This window comes from Anolis sagrei, chromosome 2 (genome assembly GCF_037176765.1).
Source record: "Anolis sagrei isolate rAnoSag1 chromosome 2, rAnoSag1.mat, whole genome shotgun sequence".
NCBI classification, from domain to species: domain Eukaryota; kingdom Metazoa; phylum Chordata; class Lepidosauria; order Squamata; family Dactyloidae; genus Anolis; species Anolis sagrei.
In genome coordinates, this window is record NC_090022.1 from 239,937,497 (window position 1) to 239,962,261 (window position 24,765).

The window sequence follows — 24,765 nt, forward strand, 5'->3', positions numbered from 1 at the left end:
CCCAAGTATGAACCTTGCTTAAACAATCTAGGAAATGAACAAAAAGAACAAAACTGATGATTAATGTTTCACAAGGTACATCCCTTTATTACTGTAATCACAAAATCTTGATTATGTATAGGAATGTGTATGTGAACATTAATAAATGCAATTTGTTTCATAAAGATCAAGTAGACAGAACATATTGTAAAGAACAAAAATAACTTTCTGGCCTTGCATCGCACATTTTAGTGCAAATATTAAGACACAAATAGTGTTCAATTCAGCAAGTATTGCAGAATGTCATGCCACAGTCCACTTCAAAAAGGGTCATGACATGCAGCTGTTAATAAAATGCTGTAGTATATAAAAAGCCACATGTTAAATTCATAAAATATATAGTGGTTTATTTGGATGACTTTAAAGTGATTTCACTGTGGAATTTAGCTCGACTGGGACACACATCCAGAGAGTCTTCATATTTGAAAGTCTTCTTTCTAGGCAATGGCTTTGGCTTCAGGTAGGAATGCCTCCCAGTATTTAATCAGCTTGGAGGAAAAAAGAAAGAAAGCATTACAGCTTCTCATTTACATACAACTAACATATGTCTCTATAATCAGATGTTTTCTTACATCTTTCAGTGGCATATTCAGCATAGGGGTATGATCACTGTTTGGCAATGGAATATGTTGTCTTGGGGCATAGTGGAGTCTTCTTCTTTGGAGGTTTTTAAGCAGAGGCTGAATGCCCATCTGTTGGGAGTGCTTTGATTGTGTTTTCCGGCATGGAAGGCATTTGGACCACATGGCCCTTGGACTCTCATCCAACTCTATACTTCTATGGCTCCCTCCCTTGCCACTGCAGCCCTCCCAAGTGCCCCAAAAGCCTACTCCGAATGGATGGCAAATCCTTCAGTTTAATACTTATGATACCAGTTTAGGAGGAAGATAAAAGGAAAGATGTTCTATCCTGTACAACAGCACCATATTGGATTTTTTTTTAGCCTTTAGCCCTAAATCAAATGGGCAAATTAGCTATGAACATCTGAAATTAAAGCTTACCTGCTGTTGTGTTTGCACTAATGATTCCAAATACTTGATTATAACAGTTTTGAAGTCTCTCACACGGTCCTTCTGTTAGTAAAAAAAGGCAGAATTCATTCAATTGTTTACACATTCAACAAATTATTCTATATTTTAAAATAATTTACAAAAACACATACCTCAAATCTCCCTACTTCTTTTCGTATTGTTTTGGAGATCTGTTCAAAATCCCTCTCTCCTTGCTGAACTTTTGTTTCCCACTAAAAGAAAAAATGTGCAAAAATAATAAATGTAATTATTTTATACAAACACAAAGTATTCTCAAGTTCCCAGCAGTGTAACATTGGTTCTGTTCAGATAAGTTCCCCTTTGTCTTAAATCAGAGGGTTGTTACAGAGATAACATGATACTGGAAAATACATTTCATATTTAGGTCTGAAAAAAAGAAGCAGAATAACTTAAGAGCTAACTTTGTTGTATCACCCAGATCCCCAAACCAAGATAAAGCTTTTACAGAACTTTTCTTGATATATATTAAGCAAGCAGAATGAAATATAATGTAACTACTTATGTCACATAAAGGAACTAACACATATTCTCTAAAAGTGTTGAGCAACTTCTGGGGGCCAGAGGCCTTTTTTTCTCTCCCTTGAATCTTATCCAATCCACAATATTCTCACCCTGAAACAACTGTGCCTCATTATGTCTGTTTGCTCTGTTTCAAGCCCTGGTGGTCCTTTTCTGTACAGAAGAGGATTTAAAAAGTTTTTCCCCCAATCTAAAACAGGCTAAGGGGGGGTTGTACAAAAGCAGTGGTTCTCAACCTGTGGGTCCCCAGATGTTTTAGCACTCAACTCCCAGAAATCCTAATAGCTGGTAAACTGGCTGGGATTTCTGGGAGTTGTAGGCCAAAACATCTGGGGACACACAGGTTGAAAACCTGTGTGTCCCCAGATGTGTGTCCCCAACCCACATCTCCCAAGAGCATGTAGGGACAAAATTTCCCATCCTTCTCCTACATTGCTAATACCTTTTCCTCTCCACGTTGCAGTTCAGCTAAGTCTGCATTAGTTTCAAATGCAGTGCCACTTGCCATATATGCCACTTCAGGATTAACAGAACCATTTAGTGTCCATCTTTGTATACTGTAGACCTACACAAAGTTACAGTACCTCACCCATTGAATTTTAAGATTGATTCACAGCCCAACCACAAATATTTCTTGGTGTCTTAGTTTTAGGCCTGTTCTTGGGGTCATTTTTTGTAACACTGATTCAAAAAATTATATTGCATAGACAGAATAGTTTCTTAGATGTGGTTACCATAGTTTTCTATGGGCAAGCAGAGAGCAACTATGTTCTGTGTCTCAAAAACTACATCTGATAGGAGGGAACTAGTGCCATTTTTGAAGTCAGCAAGTCAATTATACCTAAAAGCATGTATAATATTTGGGACACCAAAATGTGTGTTGGCCGGTGTTATGCATCCATAGCTACCCAAAATACTTTCAACACAATTTTTCAATATCTCATTTATCGATAAATACAAGAAATCTAGTATTGTAACATTCACTGATTAATAAAATAATTCCTTTAGAATGTTAGTATGGATTAAGACAGGTGGCATTTGCAATGACTGTGTCAAACTGGCAATTCAAAGCTTTCATCACAAAAACCACTATGGAAAGCTTTTCAGCTACATGCAGGCAGTGAGATGAAGCTTACACATACAGCACTCAACATGAATGCAATGTGAACAATGTTTGCTTTCAGAAGAGAATGTAACATCTCAGTATTTTGATGTCAAAACACTCCAAAATATTTATCATCAGAGGTTCACCCTCTTATGCCTACTTTAACCACAGTTCATCATAAATTCCAAGCAGCTGTGTTTCAGCAAATAGGAGACCCAGGCTTCTGGTAAACCATTTAGGAGAAATACTACCTTTTTGGGGAAAAAACCACTATCTCTCTCTATATAGAAATACTGAAATCGTGCATCCATGTTTCCTTTAACCATATAGGAGCAGAACAGTAGGAGTATGTTCACTTCTCATGACTAACTTAACCGGAGTTAATGCAAATGTTCATACCAATGTCAATAGCTGTTTACTTAGCTGCTGTACTTGATAAATCACAGTTGTTTCAAACTCTGGATCTGCAAGAATCCTGATATGTTTTAATGACATTGGAAGCATGCATAACAAACTTAACTATGATTAAGACAGGCATAGCCCATTTCCTGTCACTTAATTCCTGTCACTTATCCAGACATGAATACTGTATGTTACACCTCAGTATGTTACAATAGATCATGCCTACAGAGTTTTAAAGCTGCTAGTTTGACACACAAGACTCTTATAAGGAGAAAAGAAATTATCTGATAAAAATATTTTACTTTATGAGTGAATTATTGTACATTAGTTGCAAATCAGTTTGCATTTGATATGCAACCTATGAAGCAGCCACAACAGGACAAAGAAGCATGGAAATATGTTATCCTACCTCTTCGATTTCCTTAGTGAAGCATGATAGAAAAAGTGCAGAGATTATGATAACTTCAATATGTTTTGACAATTTTAATGAAGTTATACCATATGTATCTGTGGATGGAAGTGTTCCATTTGTAAGTAAAACAGTAATTTTATAGACATCTGCATTTTGTAGCTATGCAGGCTCTGAAGCAGAAAACCGAATCCAAATTCAATGATTGATACTTTACAAACACTGAAGTCTCCAACTCACTCCAAAACATCAGAATGAGTATTCATTTCAAGTCTCATGTGAGCCCAACTATTATGATGAAGTTACTCAATTTGGTGGTAATGGAACACAGAAGCAATGATTAAAATCTATTAAAAATAAAGCATTAAAGCCAATGAACAGAAAGAGAGAAATCAGCCTTATATTCAACAAGCATTATTTTATTCTCTGTAAGAAAAAAATCCCAAAATTTACCTCTTTGATTTCATCCTTAGCTTGCTGTAATTTGTCAGGTTTATTGGCAAGCTGAAGTTTAGCTTCGGCTTCTCGTTTTTTCTGTAACATGACCTGAGCATCTTGCCATTTCTGCCAACATTTCATTCGATGATCAAATACACTCTGTAAAGCAGCAACATCAGTATTTAAAGATAGAAAATATCTTCAAAAGATTCAATTTTAGAAGTCAGGTTAGCATCCCAAACTATTAAATGGGTTTGATTCACCTAACAGTACACTGTAATCTACCATATAATATAGTAATATTATAGATGATGATGATGATAATAATAATATAATGTGGCTGGAATTTATGAAGGCATTAAAGGAATTATGCTCACCATGTATTAAATGGGTGTTGCATAATGTGCAAAAATTTCTATTTGCTGTGTTCTTTTTAAAGGCTTATGCTTTTAACAGATTTAATTTTTTTATAGTTTATTACATTTTTAATTTTGATATGTTGCTCAATTTTAGCTATGTTTGTTTAAACTGCTGTAAAGCTGCCTTGAGTCCCAAAGTGGGAAAAAGGCAGGATATAAATAAATATATTACAATGAATGGTAGTAAAAGGTAAAGGTTCCCCCTTGACATTAAGTCTAGTTGAGTCTCACTCTGGGAGGTGGTGCTCATCTCCATTTCTAAGTTGAAGAGCTGGCATTATCCGTAGATGCCTCCAAGGTCATGTGGCTGGCATGACTGCATGGAGTGCCGTTACCTTCCCAGTGAGGTGGAACCTATTGATCTACTCCTATTGAAAACTATTTGCATGTTTTCGAACTGCTTGGTTTGCAGAAGCTGGGGCTAACAATGGGAGTTCACCCTGTCCGTAGATTCGAAATGCTAACCTTCTGATCAGCAAGTTCTGCTGCTTAGCAGTTTAACCTGCTATGCTACCACGGCCCCAAATGGTAGTAGCATTTGTAATACTCTGAAACAATATGATACGATTTAAAGAAAACAAGACCTTTGAGTTTGGGGAACTTGCTGAAATTTCCCCACAAAAAGGAGGACAAAGATTAAAGTTACATTGTTCTGTTATGCTGTATCCAAAGAACTGTGCAAAGACAATAATCTTACTATAATAAAACGGAAAACATATTATTGATTCATGTTATGAGTTTTAATACAATCAAATAATTTCATAATATATAAGACAACACAGATGCTAGGTTAAGTTGTTCCTAAGGTTTTCTAAAGAAAGATGGAGTGCAACTGAATCAAATCCACAGGTCTATATTTACTTTTGTAATTATGTGTGTTGCTTTCTATTATAGCACAATCCTTATTTGTATACTTCTACTATACAAATATTATGGCCTTTAACATAAACTGCAAGAATGTTATGAAGTTTTAAAAGAGGGCTTACTTTTACTGCACCAATAAGGCGAATATAATCACTGAGCAGCTCAGAGAACACATAGAAGTCAGCAAATGCTTGTTCTTGATGTAACTGATCTATCTTTTCCTCAACTTCAGCAAGCTGAGACAAAGCTCTTGATAAAGCAGTGTGGTCTTCTGAGTTCCCTAACATTGCAGCACTTTTAGCAAAGGCAGCTGTGTTGACTGAAAGTTCTGAAACAAAAATAAATCTAGTGAAAACTGACACTTAGGCAGAGAGTCACAAAGTGCAAGTCCTCAAATTGCCATTTTATACATACTAGCATTTTGTTCCAATAATATATTCTGTGCAAGGACAGAAGAACTGGCCCAAGAGAGGAAACCACTGAAAGCAATAAGAGCTGAACTGATACAATCATTCATCACGAGTTTCTAGACTTACAAATAAAGCATTCCACTCAACCCTTGCCTCTCCCAGATTTTCTGTAAAAGTGACTAAATATTTATTTCCCACAACCTAGAGAAGATGTGATGCAAATGTGATCAATCCTTTTGCTTGTATGAAATCTACAACAAATTATCAGCTAAACCTAAGTCAAGTTCATATAAAACTAGACTCATTGTTCATTCCTTGGCCATCACTCCCATACCCCCTTATATATATATTTTTAATGTTAGGTTCCATTATGAACCTTTAGCTATGACCACAAGAATACATGCAAGCCATGCAGTCACATACAAATCTATTGTCAAAATGATTAGAGCTTGCTACTTTACTTTGAGATACAGATTTCTCCTGTTACCACTTGACAAAAATTGACTACAAAAAGATCTTTTTAAGAATCTGACTGTGTAAAAGTGCACTAAGCATTAAAAGATGATGAGGCCTGAAATGAATTCTCATGTAAACTAATTTGTCAGAGTCTACACTGAGTCTTTAACATTAAACAATGAAGAGAGGACACTGTGAAAATTATATGACAGAAATATAACTGTGTTTTATATCATCTGAGGATTATACTAAACTGTCAGTTTTGGCTCTTATAGTACAGTCTAATTGGTGTTTAGATCTACTTCTACTTCATAAGAAGAATGACTATGATAGACATACATTTAGAACCCGAATCAACATCCTTATATAAATATGCTTTATAAATATACAAATGTATAAACATCCATATTCAGGAACTGAACATTACAATGAAAAAAGCTCAAGCCATGAGTCAAAAAGATTTGTTATTCAAATAGTTTCTAGCAGTTTTCTATGCATTTGATGGTACATTGTACTGTAAATGCCATTTATTATTATTACATAAGTTTCCTCACAGTCTGGAAAGGCAAAGAGACATTTTTTAAGTAAATCAATTTAATGGCAAGGAATATCTTGGGAAAAATCAGTATCATAATGAAAAGAACTGGACCCTCACAGAGTCTACCCCAGAAAGGGGATTACCTTTAAAGGGAAAAAGGTGGGGTGGGGGCCAGATCTGTAAGACAGCAGAGATACGTATACCTATCCAGAAACAGGTAATAATTGCCTTCCTAATATGTTCTGGTCAGATTTGCTTCTAACCTTTCAGCCTTTCCTTTCTCAATACTGTGCATGGTGTAACTTTGTTCCTTCTTGCCACTCTACACTTATCTTCTATACACTAGTCATAAGTTTGTTTGTCTACTGTCTCATCCACTACAACACCAGGAAAATGTAAGACCAAGGATAGACTCTAATGAGTCACAGAAGCATGTGGCAAGATATACCTTACATCTAAAATGCCAGTCTAAAGGATATATTAAGCTTTTAAATATTTTATGAGTATTTCTGCTTCAGTATATTGAGTCTGTTTAAAATTCCAGGCAGGTCTTCTGTATCTGGAATATTAGGCAGAAGAACTTCATATTCTTTTAGATATTAACAACATAGACAAGTGAAGCAAAGTACCATATATACTCGAGTATAAGCTTGAGTTTTTCAGGGTTATTTATCATTTTACTCTATATTATTATTATTATTATTATTATTATTATTATTATTATTATTATTCATATTATTACATTTATTATTTTACTCTATTATTGGAAGGATACAAAGCACATTTATATTGAAGAAGATTAGAATAATCAAAGTTGGACAGTCTTATCTTAAACTTATTTATTTATTTATTTATTTATTTTATCAGAAGTGAACTAAGGGTACAGTTGTAGTGTATTTTTTTAAAAAAACATAAAGTTTAGAACCTTGGCATTATATTAAATGTCTTTTGACCAGTAGTTGGCCACTTGGAGTGCCCCTGGTGTTGCTATGAGAAGGTCCTTCATTGTGCATGTGGCTGGGCTCAGACTGCATTGTAATAGGTAGTCTGTGGTTTGTTCTTCTCCACACTCTCATGTCATGGACTCCACTTTCTGGCTCCATTTCTTAAGATTGAGTCTGCATCTCATGATGCCAGAGCACAGTCTGCTCAGTACCTTCCAAGTCGCCCAGTCTTCTATATTTTATGTAAATATTCAAAAACATTTCACCTACTGATGCCTCAATTAATATAATTTTATTTGTATCTATTTCAGCTGCATTTCCCACCCTCAGCTGATACTCAAGTCAATAAGTTTTCACAGTTTTTTATGGTAAAATTAGGTGCCTCGGCTTATATTTGGGTCAGCTTATACTCGAGTATATATGGTAAGTGTTATGGTTTGTGGTAGAGGACATCCAAAAACTATATTTTCTAGCTTCTGAGGAAACTACCCAGTTCTTTTAGGTTGGATTTATTTTTCAATTATTGATTGATGTGATATGTGAAGATTCTGAACAATCAATAGGGAATAAGAGAAAGTGAGAACACCTGAATTATTGATTTGAAGCAAAGGTGACAAAAGCCAAGAAGTGTCTTCTCCATCTTACACATCCAACTGTTGAAAAAAGATTTAAGCATCTATGCCACTCCCTTTTGCTGCAGGCTTACTACTGAGACAGTAAGCTAATAAATTCAAGGGAAGCATGATTAATATTATAAGCATAGCATTGCCAACAGGGAGTTCTGGCGTGGGCTGGTCCACGAGGTCACAAAGACTCGGAAGCGACTGAACGAATAAACAACAACAAAAAGCATTGCTGATGAATTCCATTAATTTAGTTATATTTTGAAAACAACAATTAATAGAAAATATACACTGAGGGAAAAGAGTCTCTGAACTCTTGGAAAGCTTCCAACAGAACATTCCATATTTGAGGTATTAATTCAATGTAGCTAACCTCATCATTAAAAATATTTAATTATCTGCAGAAAATGTTCAAGAGATGCTTAAATCATGACAATAGCATTTATTAAAATGTGAAAACTTGGATTTAAATAGCTACCTTTTCTGTGACAAACCAAGGCTTCTACACTACCATGAAGTTTCCGAAGTTGCTGATCAAGATTTTCAAACTGTTGCTGTTTTTCCTCAAACCACTGGCAAAAAGAGGGGGAAAAAATCAACTATTACAAATTGTGTTACCATTGCAACCCACATCCTTTCTCAAGGAAACAAATTAACTGGGTATAAACATGGTGGTCAACTGATGCAGTTGACAATTCAAGCCAATAAGTAAATTAATATCCCATTTTCTACTCCTACAGCTTTAAAATGCAACTGTTGAGCCTCATTAATTCATCTCATTATTCAAGTCGAAAAATCAGCTCTTACTGCATCCGATTCATTCATCTTGATCGTCATTTTGTTGACAGCGTCGGCAGCCTTGTTTACCATCCTCAATATTCCTGCTCCACTCAGAGCCTGGGTGCTAACTGCTCTCGGCAGCTGGAATTGAATGACAAATAAGGGCAAACAAACCGGTTAAAAGGCTGGAGGTTTAACTGGGCACCAAAGGGACTGAAAAGGATGTAGTGTTTTCTTTCCCCTCGTACATTTCAATATACTGGAACCTAATTTCTTAAATTTACTACTTTTACATTCTCAGAGGAAAACTTAAAAAAATGGACTTTCAATTTGCTTTTCTTCTGCACCTTTACATTTAGATGGAACACAGAGACCATTTGTCAAAAGTTGTTACGATATTGCCAAGTAAGTTAACTGGCTACCTGTGTACTAACAGCTGCAGTAGCTTTTAAGGGCGATTCACGGGAAGTGTGGCCATGTTACAAGTACAGAAACAGAAGGTTTATGCTAAAAATGCTTTGAGCACATAGAAACCATAGGTTATCGCGACTTCTTATGTTCATATTGAAGGTTGTCACCAACATTGTGAACTGCTGTATGATATTTTTCATTCCCTAAAACATGAATATTACCCACATCAATGTCTTTACTTGCAGTTCAGAGTGCAAAACCAGATTTTAGCTGGTTGTTCACATCTGTCGTCATCTCTCACAAGGTGGCTGCAGTTCACAAAAATTCCTGCCTCTAAACTACTCTATTGATGGCATATCATTTCAATAATTTATGTCTGTAGTTGCCATAAAAAAAATGGCAACTGTAGACATAAACAATTTTCCAAAATTTTGTTTGGAAAGTTCTCTGATCTGGAAATGGAGGTTTTGGAGTGGGTGGGTAGGGAACATTTGAAAAGCCCCATGTGAATTATAGATCAGAGCCATGAATATAATTTATTTGCCCTTAGACATGGCATTTGCTTAAGATACATCCAAAAGCACTCTATGTGGGACTGTCTTTGGAGATGGTTTGGAAACTGCTGTTTGTGGAAAGGTTGGCTGCCAGATTACTAACTGGAGCTAGCTATAGGGAACATGCTATGCCCCTATTAAAACAGCTCCACTGGCTTCCAACAATTTTCCGGGCTCAATTCAAGGTGCATGTTTTTACCTACAAAGCCCTATCTGAATCTTTTTCTATGAGATTGGCAGCAGGACCTTCTCTCAGTCCCACCAATTTCTCAAGTGCGGTTGGTGGGGACAAGAGAGTAGGCCTTCTCTGTAGTGGCTCCCCCGCTCTGGATTACCCTCCCAAAGATATTAGGTTAGTCCCCACCTTTGAATCCTTCCAGTCCTGCCTAGAAACATGGATTTTTAAGCAGGCTTTTGGTCTCAGGCAGGCTTAAATGGGCCTATATGAGGTTGACACTCTGGCACTTTAATCATTTATTTTATATACACTGCACTTGAAGTACCTTGTGAGCAGCCCCGAGTCCCTTTTGGGAGATGGTGGCAGGATATAAATAAAGTTTATTTATTTATTTATTTATTATTAAATTATTTTTCACAAAGCCATTTTGGGATTTTTTTAGTAACTAGAAGGTTAAAATATGATGCAAAACAGTTATTCAAGTAGCTACTACGTTTTAGCACACATATATAGCACAATTTCCACTTTGATATGAAAGGTGCCAGATTGATAACACTGGTGCCTGAAGTCGTCTATTCATGGGCCAATTGCTATGCAGCTGTCTGGAAGCTTTTGTGTTCTTGTCGCACAAGGTTCCAGTCTATTGAGGAAGTTTCCACTAATCACCTACTACTAACTGTAGGATAGGGGCACTAGAAAGAGTTCAATCAAGCTACTTAGCTTGTGAGAAATTATATTCATCACGTGTCTTGAATTAAATCAAGTGTCTGGTAATTCCTTTCTAGCTTAAAATAATTCAACTCCAGAGAAAGATCAGATTAATATATTTCACGATAATGGTATATTTTTTGTGTGAAAACTCACTATAGCTTAAAAGAGAAACAAAAATTCAGGTACCTCGGAATTTTCCAAGAACTGCCTTAAATCAGGATCCTGTAACAAGGTTGGGTGTTTTACTGTTCGTTGTAGATACCTATGGTTTTAAAAGTTAGATCAGATTTAGAGTTCTTGGCATGAATTTTTTGTCAAACATAGAAGAAACCTGTGGGCACAATACTGTCCCTCATGATTTAGCTTGGTAGACTGTGTGCTTTAAAAATTGCATTAGAAAACAGGTTGCCTCTCAGGTTTAGAGTGAGGAAGGTGAATATCTGGCCTTCCAGATATTGTTGGACTTCAGCTACCACCATCACACCCTATTGATTATACTGTCTGAGACTGACATGAATTGCAATCCAACATCAGGAAAGTCATACTCTCACCACCTCAACTCAGAGGATAGTTCAGTCTCAATGCTCCTTCATTCCTTTGCCTCTCTGAAACCACCAGTTATTAGCGTTCAGTTATGCATACTAACGAGCAATTAATGCATACCAAAAATATATTTTCCCACCGTCAAAGCTATAGAACTGAACAGAAACTGAACATTTTATTTTTAAATTGAAAGCTGTCTCAAGTCCCAATTTGGGAAGAAAGGCAGGATAACGATGGTAATGCAGTCCTGTTCACAGTCTCATATAGCTGTAACTGACATTAAACCTATAATTTAATCCAATTTTAATGTTAACTTTGTGTACGTTTTTAGTTGTACAGTCATCCCTCCACATTTGTGTTTTTTTTACTTTTGCAGATCTATTATTCATGGGGTTGATTAAAATGTTATTTCTATGAATCTCTAGGTCCTCCAGTGAGATTTTATAGTCAGCTTCCAGCAGAACTGAACCACAGAACCATCCTGGAAGACCTAGAATTTCCTAGAGAGGTGTTCTCTCAGGTTAAAAAAATGTTTTTATTCACAGTTTTTCACTTTCATTTAGGTCCTGTGCCCCTAATCCCATTTTGTTTTTCAATTGAAAGCTGTCTCAAGTCCCAGTTTGGGAAGAAAGGCAGGATAATGATGGTAATGATAATCCTGTTTTTGTCTCAGGAATGACTCAAATTAGTTCACACTTAAAGAGCAACACAATTGAAAATGTACAAAACAGATTATTCCAATGGTAGACTTTCAGAGAAGAAGATGGCATACTTAATATAATGCACACTATTTGTTATATAGACAAATTACTTAAACAGTTGTCTATGGATGTTTTACACAAGGACCTATAACAGATGAATGTTAGAAGCTGTTTGTTACATTTTTCGGGGGTTATCCAATGTGATCACTAGAAGACAGATATTCCCAAACTCAAAATTACACAGAATCAGATATGTACAAGTTAATTGAATAGTCATGGAAATAAATTACTACCTTTCTAATGCTGCTCTTCTTTTCTCTACAAATTCTGTAGATGAAGAATCTTCCTTGCCTACTTTCACCTTGGTCATGCCTTTGGGAAAAAAAGATATTGTATAGATTTTACAATTTGATAAACTTAATGCTAAAGTTGTAGAAAGACATTTTTTTAATTTGCTTCATGCTTCACCCTCCGGTAAACAGTAACATGTCTAACATTTATCACACTTCAATACAATGTGAATTTTCAACTATGAAACCATAATTGGAAAGACTAGGGAGGCATGTAGACTCTTACATTTTGTTGTGTAAACTTCAGAGTTTGAAAAAAAAATACACAAAGACGGCTAGAATTAAGAACGCCAATAATGAACTTTCACGTTTACATGACAGTCTGAAGCAAACTACAAGGTGAACATTTTACTACGGCCTCTTCCACTCAGATCTCAGTAAAAAATGTTATAGTTTTGCATAGTAATCAGAGACCCTGTAGAATAACATCAGTGCTAACATACAACTGGATAAGAAATAATAGCAGCTAAGAAACTTTAGCAGAAATTAATTTGTATTTTGGAAACATTCTTTCCAAACGACCCAAAGGAAGGTTTATTCTGTTGTAAAAGGGGAAACAAGAACAAATATGAAGGTGGATCAAACAACAGAATGATAAGCAAAGGGCAGATAGTCCCCGAGTTACAAACATCTGATTTACAAACAACTCATAGTTAAGAACGGGGGTGAGACAACAGGAAGTGAGAGAAATCTACCCCTAGGAAGGGAAATTCACTCCTGAAACTGTTATCATGGGGAAAGATGTCTCAACTGAAGCTCTCTCACCAATCCGTGTTTCCACAAGCCAAATTTTTCACAATCCAATTATTATCACAGGGACAGAAAGTGAGGTTAAATCTTCTGAACAGGGACACAGACTGCATAACGAAGACCACAGGAGTGTTAACCTGTCCCTATGCTATGTGTGTGTGTGTGTGGCTGGAGTTACACTTAAAAATGTACCTATTTTGACTTACAAACAAATTCAATTTAAGATTAAACCTACAGAACCTATCTTGTTCATAACTTGGGGACTGCCTGTAATTGCTTTTATGCTGGTTTAAGTTTCCCTCCCTTCTCCGACACATTATGTAAAGAGAACTGAGTTTGCTCAAAATAGTGATACTTGCTTCTCCACCTTGGATTAACAATTACTCTCAATTTAACTGCAAGAAGAACAGTTTACATGTCATCTGAGTAATGATCACTTAGGATCATTTGGGTCATTATTTATATTGTGGTTCCTGCTGCCATCAACAGAAGTTCTAGAAAGGGTTGAACTGATATACTATCAAGAAACATACACAGCTCTATTTTTATAAAGCTTGTCTGACAAGCATCTTTGGGACACTATATCCTAAAATCTTAGTCCAGATTTAAGTTTTGCTAAACAAAAAAGATACTTGACCAAATGTCAATATTCTGAACATTATGTTGTTAAGTCTGGGGAAAGTTCAGGGACACCCGCACTGTTAAGATCATTTTGAATTCTGCTCCTGTCTTCTGGAGTATTGGCTATCCCTCCCAATTTGGTGTAGTCTGCACACTTGATGGTCATGCCTTCGAGCCCTTTACCTAAGTCATTAATAAAGATTAATGCCTTTAGAACATTAATGCCTTTAGAACATGGCCATATAGCCAAAAAACCCTACAACAACCCAGTGATTCCGGCCATGAAAGCCTTCGACAATAAATTAATAAAGATGTTGAACAGGACCGGGACCAGGATGGAACCCTGCAGCACTTCACTCGTCACTTCTTTCCAGGATGAAGAGGAAGCATTGGTGAACACCCTCTGGGTTCGTTCATTTAACCAATTGTAGATCCAACTAACCATAGTTATGCCTAGCCCACATTTGACTAGTTTGTTTGCCAGAAGGTCATGGGGGACCTTGCCAAAGGCCTTATCGAAATCCAGATATGCTCCAACCACGGCATTCCCCGCACCTCGTTTAAACTCTATATTTATACAAAACCAGGATTGCCTCAACCTTGTTCATATCTATTGCCTGATTTTCATTAGCATGTTTTGGCTCAGTCTGACAGCATCAGAGCACCAATTTCACTACTACAGGGAATTATATTCTTAATTCACGTGATTTATGCACGAACGTGGAACAGTTGAGGCTATTTCTGGTACACTTGCCTTATACCTATACAAAACATGCTTTCAATAGGAACAAATAAATCAAAATGTAAGATTCAATTGTAATAAATGAAAGCTACAGCTAATCTCAGACATTCAAAGCTGGTACTCAATAATATAGGCCCATCAAATTAAGATATGTCTAAGTAGATAATAGAAAATATGGCTTAAAATTAAAAACTTTAGTTTCAATATTTCCTTTTTCTTACTCCCTGACTCTGTAGTGGCACACTTAACAATTTGAATAAAATACGTTTCTAAACATTCTTTAAGTGAGAGTAAAATTTTCACATTTTAAGAGAAAGGTAATTTGCCAAATAATACACTTACCTACAATACTTTTTTCTGGAGCTGGAGGCACAATGTATCCAACATGCAGATATTTGGATGCTAATTTGCTGTGTAAGCCTAGAAAGTCACTGAATCTTCTTTTTACAGAGAATTCATTTTGGTGAAACATAGACAAAGAGGTCTAAAAATACAAAAAGAGGCAATTTAAGATTTTAAACATGTATATAGTGCATAAATTCTGCATTATTCTGTAATTACAACATTACCTTTGTTGTTACTCTATAAGCCATGTAAGCATTCATGCCATCGCCTATAGGAACACACAGACATAAAAGTCAGCATTTAGAAATCTTGGGACATATGCTCTTCACAGATTTAGTCAGATATTAAGCTATTGATATAAAGAATGGATTCACAACAGATAATGTATGGGTTCATTAGTGTAATGTTTTCAAACCTACCAACTTTCTCTGGATCTGACACGTTAATATCAATATCAAACAGGTCCCCATTTGCTTCTTCTTCAATCTAGAAGAAACATGGGATATTTAAATTATGAAATATTACTAAAATACATTTCACTAGGTTAAAGTGATGTCTCGTCAAAAACTTTGAAATCCTAAACAATGATGTGGTTATACCAGCAATCTAGTTCCACTGCTAGCCAACAATTTAGCCATAATTAAAACACAAATAAATTATCAGAGACTAAAAATACAATACATGCCATTTATTTTATTCAAAAAACAAATTGTAATAGATTGTTGGAATCAGCACCTGGGAGTGCATCCAGTTATTGCTCACGTAAACATGAGAAAGTTTTCATTTGAAAATTTAAAAATTATGGTTAGCAGAGCTACAAACTTTTAGAATATTGAAAAGTATAGAAGCAACTTAGAGCTATGTAACTGCTTCAGCTTCATACACATCTAAATCTCAATGCCACCATTATATGTATAAATGTGAGCACACCTTTGTTAACTCAAGAATTGTCCATTTAAAGCAAGTGAGAGTATGTTTGGGGGCTAATCAAAAGAATCGCTTTGACAATTTTTGAAGTTCTGCTCACTGGAAGATTAATTATTTGCTTAACTGTGTTTATTACACAGTTAAGTAGTTTATTACAGCTGTCTCTTTATTCAGTACCTCTTCCCTGGATCTATCAAAATCCACAGGGGCCACTACAATTTTTGTCTCCATTCTGGGTGCTATTAGTGTAGTCGGAGTAACAGGAGTGACAGCCGGAGTAGAGTCTGATGAGAGTATTGGTTCCCTTTCCGGACTGTCCAATGACACTTCCTCTGTGGCTTCTAGGGGGAAAAAAAAGGGATTTATGAATTTCACAAAAACACTGTCCAGATAATAGACTCTTTCTGTTGAATTCCTTTTGTTCTTTTCTGCACATCTTTCATTTTGCTTTAGAATAGCTATCTTCATCATTCTGTTGTGTAGAATCTAGAATTCAGAAGAAGCCATTGAGAAAATCTAATGGAATCATTATTTGTAATATTATCAGAAATGTAAAGAAAAAATTAGGAAGTTTTCAAAAATCTAACTGTTACAAGTATAATTTGGTAACACCAACATCAAGCAATCCAACACATTATTTATTGTGTTGTTGAATGCTTTCATGGCTGGAAACACTGAGTTGCTGTGAGTTTTCCAGGCTTTATAGCCATGTTCCAGAAGCATTCTCTCCTGATGTTTTGGGCAAAATGTCAGGAGTGAATGCTTCTGGAACATGGCCATACAGCCCAGAAAACTCACAGCAACCCACATTATTCATTGCTTATTATTAAATTTCAATATATTCATTTTATGAAAAAAGTTCTAATTGCTGCCATTATTAAGTCAAACATATGAATATATACAGATAACTCTTATATTGAGTAAGGTCTATCTAACACAGTGCAGACCAAAATGTTTGGGAAATGGCTCTCTAGGGCTTCAGACAAAGGTTTTACTACTCTCAGATGCTAGGAACTGCAAAAGCACAGCCTCTACCAGTGGGCTACAATTTCCCACAAATTAACTCAGTTTTACATTTCATGAAGCTTCTCGAGAAAGCCCAAAATATGGAATGCAGAGAACAAGGAAATGACACACACACAATTGAAACATGTTGATTCCTGAAAGCTTGCACTTTCAGCAGTTCAGAAAAAAATCAGCTGTTACTGGAATTGCTTTGAATATCTTTTGTTTCCTGAACCTGCATTTCCAAATTGACAAAAGAAATCAGTGTGTGGGGAAGAGGAAAAAACATATGGCATGACTTTATAGGCCCACTTTGCCCAGCCTACAAATCATGAAACAAAGGTTGGGTAGTTTACATAAGAACAAATGCATGTCCCATTAACTCATCAGTGTAATCAATATAGCAAGTATGGTTGCCATCAAATATAAAATAGTAACTAAACTAAAATACTACAGTGGATTTAGCATGGGTATATATCGTGTTGCTCAAATGAATGCTAGAGAGTTGTTTCCAGAAGCTGTGTAAGTGAAAGCCCACTTGCACTTTCGAATGTCATAGGAATCTGTGGTGAATTAAAGAGTGAAACAGGTTTCAAACTCTACAAAGAACGTATAGGAAAAAAATGCATACACATACCCAATACTTAATCAGAAGCATTTGTGTTGCCAACAAACCAGAATTTGTAGTTGAGTCTGAATAAGGCCTATGTAGGATTTCACATTAACATTCATGAGAGACAGTCAGACAGACTTTGAGTAAATGTTCATAATGCCATTATCTATTGAGATCCATTTTAAGTGTTGATAGAAAATATAATTCTATGTTTCTAAAGCCATTTAAAATAATTCAATCAATTACTTCTCTCCTTGAACTCTCAGTTCTCATGAAATGTACATTGTAACAACCAAGGTTTCAACAGAAGTAATCTGAATGTTCTGTTTTTAAAAGAAAGTGTGGGAAGGAGGAGAGCAAAAAGTTACCAGCGAAAAGGTCTTCTCTGTCATCATCTAGTATGATTTCAGCAGGCTTAGGACCATTCGAATTTGTACTGATGTCTTCAGCAGGAAGACTGGCTGGTTCTGGAGATGATGGGCTTGACTATGGAAAGATGTAACAGTTGAGAAGTAATGTATCAGCAGTTCAAGTAACTGTATTTCATAATATGATCATTCACAAGCACAAAACATGAAAAACAGCATTAGAAGCAGCACTGTCAGCAATTTCCATTTCCTAGATTTTTAGGTAAGAACATACTAGAGGAAACATTAATCATTAACCCAGAAAAAAAGGGGGGGGGGAATATCTTTGCAACTGTTTTTTTCTGAAGGATATTCCAATACATTGTTAATTTGTTTTCTCAGTAAAATACAAATGACAGTGTAATCTAGTACCTACTTATAGAAATGTCCTACTTATTTTGATCTTACTGCTCCCCTTCTTGATTGTTGAGCAGCAAAATGCTCTGATTTTAGAATAAGCATGCTTTTAAAGCTAAAATATTAAGTGCCTTACTGAGTACATGCTGCTTAACACAAAAAAAATTCTCTACGTAACTGCCTCATTTATTTATTTAGCAAATTATTAAGCTTTTATCAACTTCAAAAACTTTCAAAAGTAAGGCTTTCCACGTGACTCTGCTACAAAATTTATGTCTACGTTGCTGCTATATTTCAGAAAGGTAAAAATCCTAACAATACCAAGAAGTAAAAAAAAAAAAAGGATTGGATTGCCAGCAACTGAACTTGGGTTAGGTTCTCATAATTGTTTTTCTATGGCAGTTAGTTTGATGTCAGATGCTGCTAGTAAGTCTTAAAGACAGATGTCTCTCTGTGTTTTAAGTGTTCAGTTGTATAGTTTGGGATACATACATCTTATGAAAATATGAAAAATCCTGCAAGATCAGTCCAAATGTCATAGAATACTAGAATTGGAAAAGACCACAAAGGCCATCCAGTCCAACTCACAGCTGTGTAATCACACAATCTCAACAGATAGCCATCCAGCCTGCTTAATAACCTCTAGAAAAGGAGACACTCTGAGGCAGCATATTCTGCTGTCAAACAACTCTGACAGTCTACCTAGATCAGTGGTTCTCAACCTTGTGTCCGCAGATGTTTGGCCTTCAACTCCAGAAATCCTAACAGCTGGTAAACTGGGATTTCTGGGAGTTGTAGGCCAAATCACCTGGGGACCCATGGGTTGAGAACCACCAACCCAGACTATCATCCTGGTTTCAACAGTAGCCAGTGAGACACATAAATGCAGCCCACAAAATAAATGGCACAAGAGCACACATTGGAAGTGGCAAGCAGCCTCTGAGCATGGAGTTCACACTTTGTTATCACCTATTTACAGTCTATTTTCCTCACACACAGATACATGCCATATCACAGTAGCTAAACAACATCATATATACAAAATATACAGAATAGCAGGTCAATTAAAGCTCCTTCCTTCCTTCAGTTCCATGATGTGGTGAGCTGCTGGGAGAGTGGAGAGGAAAAAGAGAAAATGCATATAGGATAGGTTTAATATTATAGCATCCCATTGATTTAAAGCCATGTGAACCAGCAATCCTAAGCTGTTTTGTGGAACAAATTCTTTTAGAATGAGCTTGTGCATTCTGAATATACTGTCAGCTGTTTTCACTGGAACACTACTATATGCATCCATTGTTTCAGAGAACTGATGTTCCTATCTCAAACTTCAAAAAAACTCAGTGCTCTAAACAGGCAATGCAGACTCAATGCATTGAACTTTCTCTACAGGGTGAAGTGAAGTGCTACTTAATCTAGCATTTATAGGGCATTTTTGTAAGCTTTGGAAGATAAAGAGCGTCCTCACTGCCAACATTAAAAAATTCCAGGTAATAACACTAGCCAGTTGCAGAAGGAGTATGGCAATCTATATATAGGACAGGGGAGAATGTGTGTGAGCCCAACAAGCTTTCTTTTCTGTACTTATACCACCAAGTTAAAGGATGATACAAATTAAAAGATGTTAGAAGCTTATTCAGGAATCCCAGACCATACAGGAACCAGATTCACTTGCCACAAAGGATCAGCCACTTGACTTAGAATGCAAACTATATATTAGGCAATTGCCCTGGGATAGCTGCCACTGGTCACAAAGGAAACCTTCCTATACTGTAAGCAGTTAGGAAAGCATCTAGACACTGACCCACATGATACCTGAAAGACTCACACCACCAGGATAAACTGTTCTGTAATAGCTTTCTTGGTAGGAAAAAGTTTATATGTTGCCTAGTCACTGGAGTATGCAGTGCTGTGCTTGGTTTACTGTGGAAGCCAGTCAGAAAAAAATTCATTCAACAAAGCACTCTCAGTGCAATTCCAGAGTGCCCTTGTCTATGAAAGAGAGAACTCTAATTTCCCATGTGACTTCACAATCCATGTCTTTTAAATATATACACGTGACCAGTACAGAACAAAGCCGCTCCTGATCAATGCTTTACACAAACACCAGAAACATGCTCAATTTGAGAAAGATGTCCATATATATATAGAGAGAGATAGATATATAGAGTAGGTATTCAAATATTTTACTTCTGATTTTGCTGTGTTCCTTCACTAAAGGACAGTGAAAGGGGCATCCCATTTCAAACCACTCCACAATAGTGTTTAGTGTAATCAGTGACATTTCAGTGCCTAAAGATGTGGGACAGAGATGCTGGCAATAACTGAACCTGAGAAACCGAGAGCCCTTCCAGACAGGCCCTATGCCCCAGGATCTGATCCCAGGGTTTGTTTATCCCAGATTATCTGGCAGTGTGGACTCATATAATCCAATTTAGAGCAGAAAACCTGGGATCAGATCCTGGGATATATAGCCTGTCTGGATAGGCCTCTAGTTTCTAAATCATGCACTAACTAGGAAACAACATTCGACCACCTAAACCCCTTTCTGGTGTACCACCAATAATTTAAGATACAATTTAGTTAGAAATGCCAAAAAAAAAAAAATGCCAGATATCAAATCTCCTTCATATCAATGGCACTTTTGCCTTAATAGCCCCCATGTCAATGCCTTCTATAAGCACAGAAACTGTAATTCTACAGCAGAAATCCACATTAGTTTCTGCTGTTTTACTCAGTTCCTAGATGTACGATTATGAGCTAATTAAGGTACTATATCTTTATAGCATATCTGAAAGATAAAATGCTGTATAGGAAGAAAGATGAGAGCCTGCATAATTAGTTTAATGTGAACTACAATGGATTCAAATTTAACTGCTATATGTGTTAATGTTTGTTTGTATTGTGCTTATACTAAGTTGTTGAAGCTTGAGCAACTGAGAGGGGCAAAAGAAAACAGTTCAATTGAACAGAACTCTCTTGAAAACTATTTCCTTTACAATCTACTTCCCTTACTCTCTACACTGGCAACCTGGAAATAAGTTAAACATCCTGGTTCCCTTAAAGTTCAGGACCAGGAAGCATCTTGAAAGATAACAGCAATGCTTCATTTTATGACAAATGACTCTATGTACAATGTTTTTCATGTATCAACCACTGAAAAAGGGGCCAGGACAGTCAACAAGAACAGGAAGGTCATAACTTAATCTGCTGACAAATCACAGTCAGCATATAGTTTGTGAGTGTTTTGCATGTTTTTAAAGCCTAAAGTGTCTCCAGCAAGATTTACAAGTTTTCAACTGCTGTAAGTATCACCTTTCAAGAAACAGTGCATACAGACTCATGAGCTACTATTAAATACACTTGCTTTTTCAGAAGGGCAGAGAAGCATACAAGCTACATAGTTTCAGTAATTGTTTGAATACAAGAGAACTGAACAAATAAAACAAGGTTACAGATTAACAAACATATATTTTACCCTATCTGCCTACAAAAAAGTATTATATCCTCTACCAACATAATTTTGCTGCAAAATCCTGCATGATCTTATTGAAACATAGTGGGCCTCCATGCAAAGTTGTCAAATACTTTCCAATGCTTGACAGGTATTTTTTTTGAGGAAAGAGAAAGTAGAAGTGGAATTTGATGCTTTGGTGGGCACAAATAGTTATGAGTGGTTTTAACCAAGGAAACTCTTACGCTATTGAGAAACAAAAGATTTGGCTTTGTAAAGAAAATGATGTGTGGCTATTTCTTCACTCAGCATGAAAAGAAGAAGTACAGGTTGAGCGCCACTTATCTAGAATTCTGAAACACTTCGAAATTATCCATGTGGGTGGTTGAGATAGCACGAGCTTTGTTTGATGATAGTTCAACGTACACAAACTTTGGGTAAATACACACTGTAGAATTAATGCATTTTAACAGCACTTGAACTGCATGGCTCATGAATAGTTTTACCTACAATGAAGTCACACCCTTTGGATCATGCACAACATTATTAAATATACTCCACATGGGTGGCTGAGATAGTTACACCTTTGTTTTCTGATGATTCAATATACACAACCTCTGTCTCAAAGCACCAAAGTATTACAAATATTGTGAAAAAACTTCTTCTGGCTATGTTATAAGGTGTATAGGAGGCATACATGAATTTCATGTTTAGACTTTGGTTCTATCTTCATATTCTTAAATCTAGAGGGGAGGGGGGAATCCCAAACACTTCACCTCCAAAGCATTTTGGATAAAGATACTCAACCTGTGGGCAGTGCCATAGGTGAAATACAACGAAAAGTGGGGAAAACAACAGCCTAGTGATATGGAAGAGAAGAATGCATTTATTTATCAACTGAATTTTAACCCTGCTCTCTCTCATCCCAGAGGGGACTCAGAGTGGCTTCCAGTTTGGCAATGTGTCAATGCCACATTGAACATAAAAGCATACAAATACACAACACATTAAACATTAAAATCAGAAAGTACAGCATATAAATACAATTAAATAACAATTAAAACAAAGCACCTAATCCCACAACCATAGTCCAAGCTGATTTGTGGATATTGCACTGTGGTTGTGCTACTCCTCAAACACTTGGTCCCAAAGCCAGGTTTTAACTTTCTTTCTGGAAACCAGGGAGAAGGGTGGAAGCTGCCCTAATATTGCTGGGGAGGAAGTTCTGTACTTGGTTTTTTTTTTTTGTCATGTCAGGAACTTGAGAAACTGCAAGTCGCTTCTGGTTTGAGAGAATTGGCTGTCTGCAAGGACGTTGCCCAGGGGACGCCCGGATGATTTGAGGTTTTTATCATCCTTGTGGGAAGTTTCTCTCATGTCCCCATATGAGGAGCTGGAGCTGATAGAGGGAGCTCATCCACCTCTCCCTGGATTCAAACCTGCGACCTGTCGGTCTTCAGTCCTGCTGGCACAGGGGTTTAACCCACTGCACCACCGGGTACCTGGGTGGCCATCACTGAGAAGGACATGTCCCTCATCCCCACCAATCGCACCTGCGATGAGGGTGAAACCGAGAGCAGGGCCTCCCCAAAAGATTTTAAACACTTGAGCTGGTTCATAGGGGAAGAAACATTTGGAAAGGTAAACTGGGCCAGAACCGTTTAGGGCAGTGGTTCTCAACCTGAGTCCCCAGGTGTTTTCACTTATAACTCCCAGAAATCCCAACCAGTTTACCAGCTGTTAGGATTTCTGGGAGTTGAAGGCCAAAACATCTGAGGACCCAGAGGTTGAGAACCACTAGTTTAGGGCTTCATAGGCTAAATCCACTACTTTACAATGTAGAATGAATTGCCATGGCTCAAGGCTACGGAATCATGGCAGCTGTAGTTTAGTGGGGGCACCGGCACTCTTTGCAGAGAAGTCTAAGGACCCTGTGAAACTATAACTCCCAGGAGTCCATAACATTAGGCCATGGCAGTTAAAGGGATGTCAAACTGCCTTCATCCCTTAGGGCAGTGGTTCTCAACCTGTGGGTCCCCAGATGTTTCGGCCTTCAACTCCCAGATATCCTAACAGCTGGTAAACTGGCTGGGATTCCTGGAAGTTGTAGGCCAAAACACCTGGGGACCCACAGGTTGAGAGCCACTGCCTTAGAGGAAGAAGGGAGCAGGCATGGCAGGAAGGGGAGAGGCCCAGGCCACCAGCTGAGGCGGTGACAGCAATGCCCGCCAGAAGGGCCAAAGGATGGAAGGGCCGCTGACAGGCGTGGGAGGGAAGGAAAACTTGAGAGGCAGCGGCCTCGGCTTCTTCTCCTCCTCGTCTTCTCCCCCGCCGCCTACCTCCAGGGTGGAGACGGTGCTGGTGAAAAGGTCCTCGCCGTCCTCCAGCTCCTCGAAGTCGGTCTGCCTGCTGTCGCCGAGAGGAGGGGGCTCCCTTTCCGCCGCCATCTTTTCCCCGGCCCCCTCCCTCTCTCTCTCTCCCTCCCTCTTTCTCTCGGAGGCGCGAGATTTCCGGCAGCTGCCGACAGTCAGGTGACTACGCACGCGCGAGCGGGGCCCGCCCCCTTTCCCCCCTCTCACGTGACGGGCACAAGCCGAAGCAGCAGCAAGGCCACGCCCCCCTCCCCGTTCTCCAGCCTCTCTCTCCCTTCTTGCTGCCTCCGCCTCCACGAGGCCGAAGTGGGCGGAGTCAGAGAGGTGTGATTGACAGGTGGGCGGAGTCAGGGGTGGGAATGGAACTCTGGGCCAAAAGGCAATAAGGCAAAGCAGGTCTGGGCCAGAGAGGAGCAGAGCAGATGTGGCTGGTGAAGGAAAATGATCCAGAAGCTCTTTTATTGGCTGATCAGTTATCCCATCTACCATATTAGAACCAGGGAAACCTTAGAAGAGAAACAAGGATGCCTAGTGGTTATTATTACAGGTGAAACCTGATGGCTTCCCTTGAAACCCAGGGAGAACTAGACTTCCCAGGCTTCTATGCAACTGGTCTTCCTCTGCAATTCTCAAGATTACATTATTCCTTTTGGGAATAATGTAATCTATCCTATGCAAACTAATTTGGATCCCATTACATTGAAATCCTTTGAAAGGGTCCATATT

General features: G+C 37.6%; 1 protein-coding gene across 2 annotated transcripts; it reads right to left on the reverse strand.

The window, feature by feature from the left end:
* Window positions 1-60: 60 nt before the first annotated feature.
* Window positions 61-24,217, reverse strand: SNX2 (sorting nexin 2). Of its 2 annotated transcripts, XM_060761961.2 has the most exons (16): window positions 24,007-24,217; window positions 17,818-17,935; window positions 16,009-16,172; window positions 15,324-15,390; window positions 15,129-15,172; window positions 14,902-15,043; window positions 12,390-12,468; window positions 11,039-11,114; window positions 9,026-9,139; window positions 8,697-8,790; window positions 5,370-5,575; window positions 3,980-4,123; window positions 3,527-3,538; window positions 1,202-1,282; window positions 1,041-1,112; window positions 61-527 (listed from the first exon to the last, which is right to left on the reverse strand). In XM_060761961.2, the coding sequence occupies exons 1-16, from the start codon at window positions 24,112-24,114 to the stop codon at window positions 477-479; spliced, it is 1,572 nt and encodes a 523-aa protein (XP_060617944.1). In that variant the 5' UTR covers window positions 24,115-24,217; the 3' UTR covers window positions 61-476. The 2 variants fall into 2 exon arrangements, with proteins under 2 accessions (XP_060617944.1, XP_060617945.1); XM_060761962.2 differs by lacking the exon at window positions 3,527-3,538 and having other exon boundaries at window positions 24,007-24,216.
* Window positions 24,218-24,765: the final 548 nt, after the last annotated feature.

Bases quoted from the DNA above. Each gene is read 5' to 3' on its own strand.
- SNX2 (XM_060761961.2), bottom strand. From the start codon at position 24,114: ATGGCGGCGGAAAGGGAGCCCCCTCCTCTCGGCGACAGCAGGCAGACC. The intron at 15,173-15,323 runs GTAGGTTTGAAA...GTGTTCCTATAG, and splicing joins GTCAGATCCAGAGAAAGTTG to GCGATGGCATGAATGCTTAC. The intron at 11,115-12,389 runs GTAGTAATTTAT...TTAAAACCATAG, and splicing joins AGAAGAGCAGCATTAGAAAG to GTATCTACAACGAACAGTAA.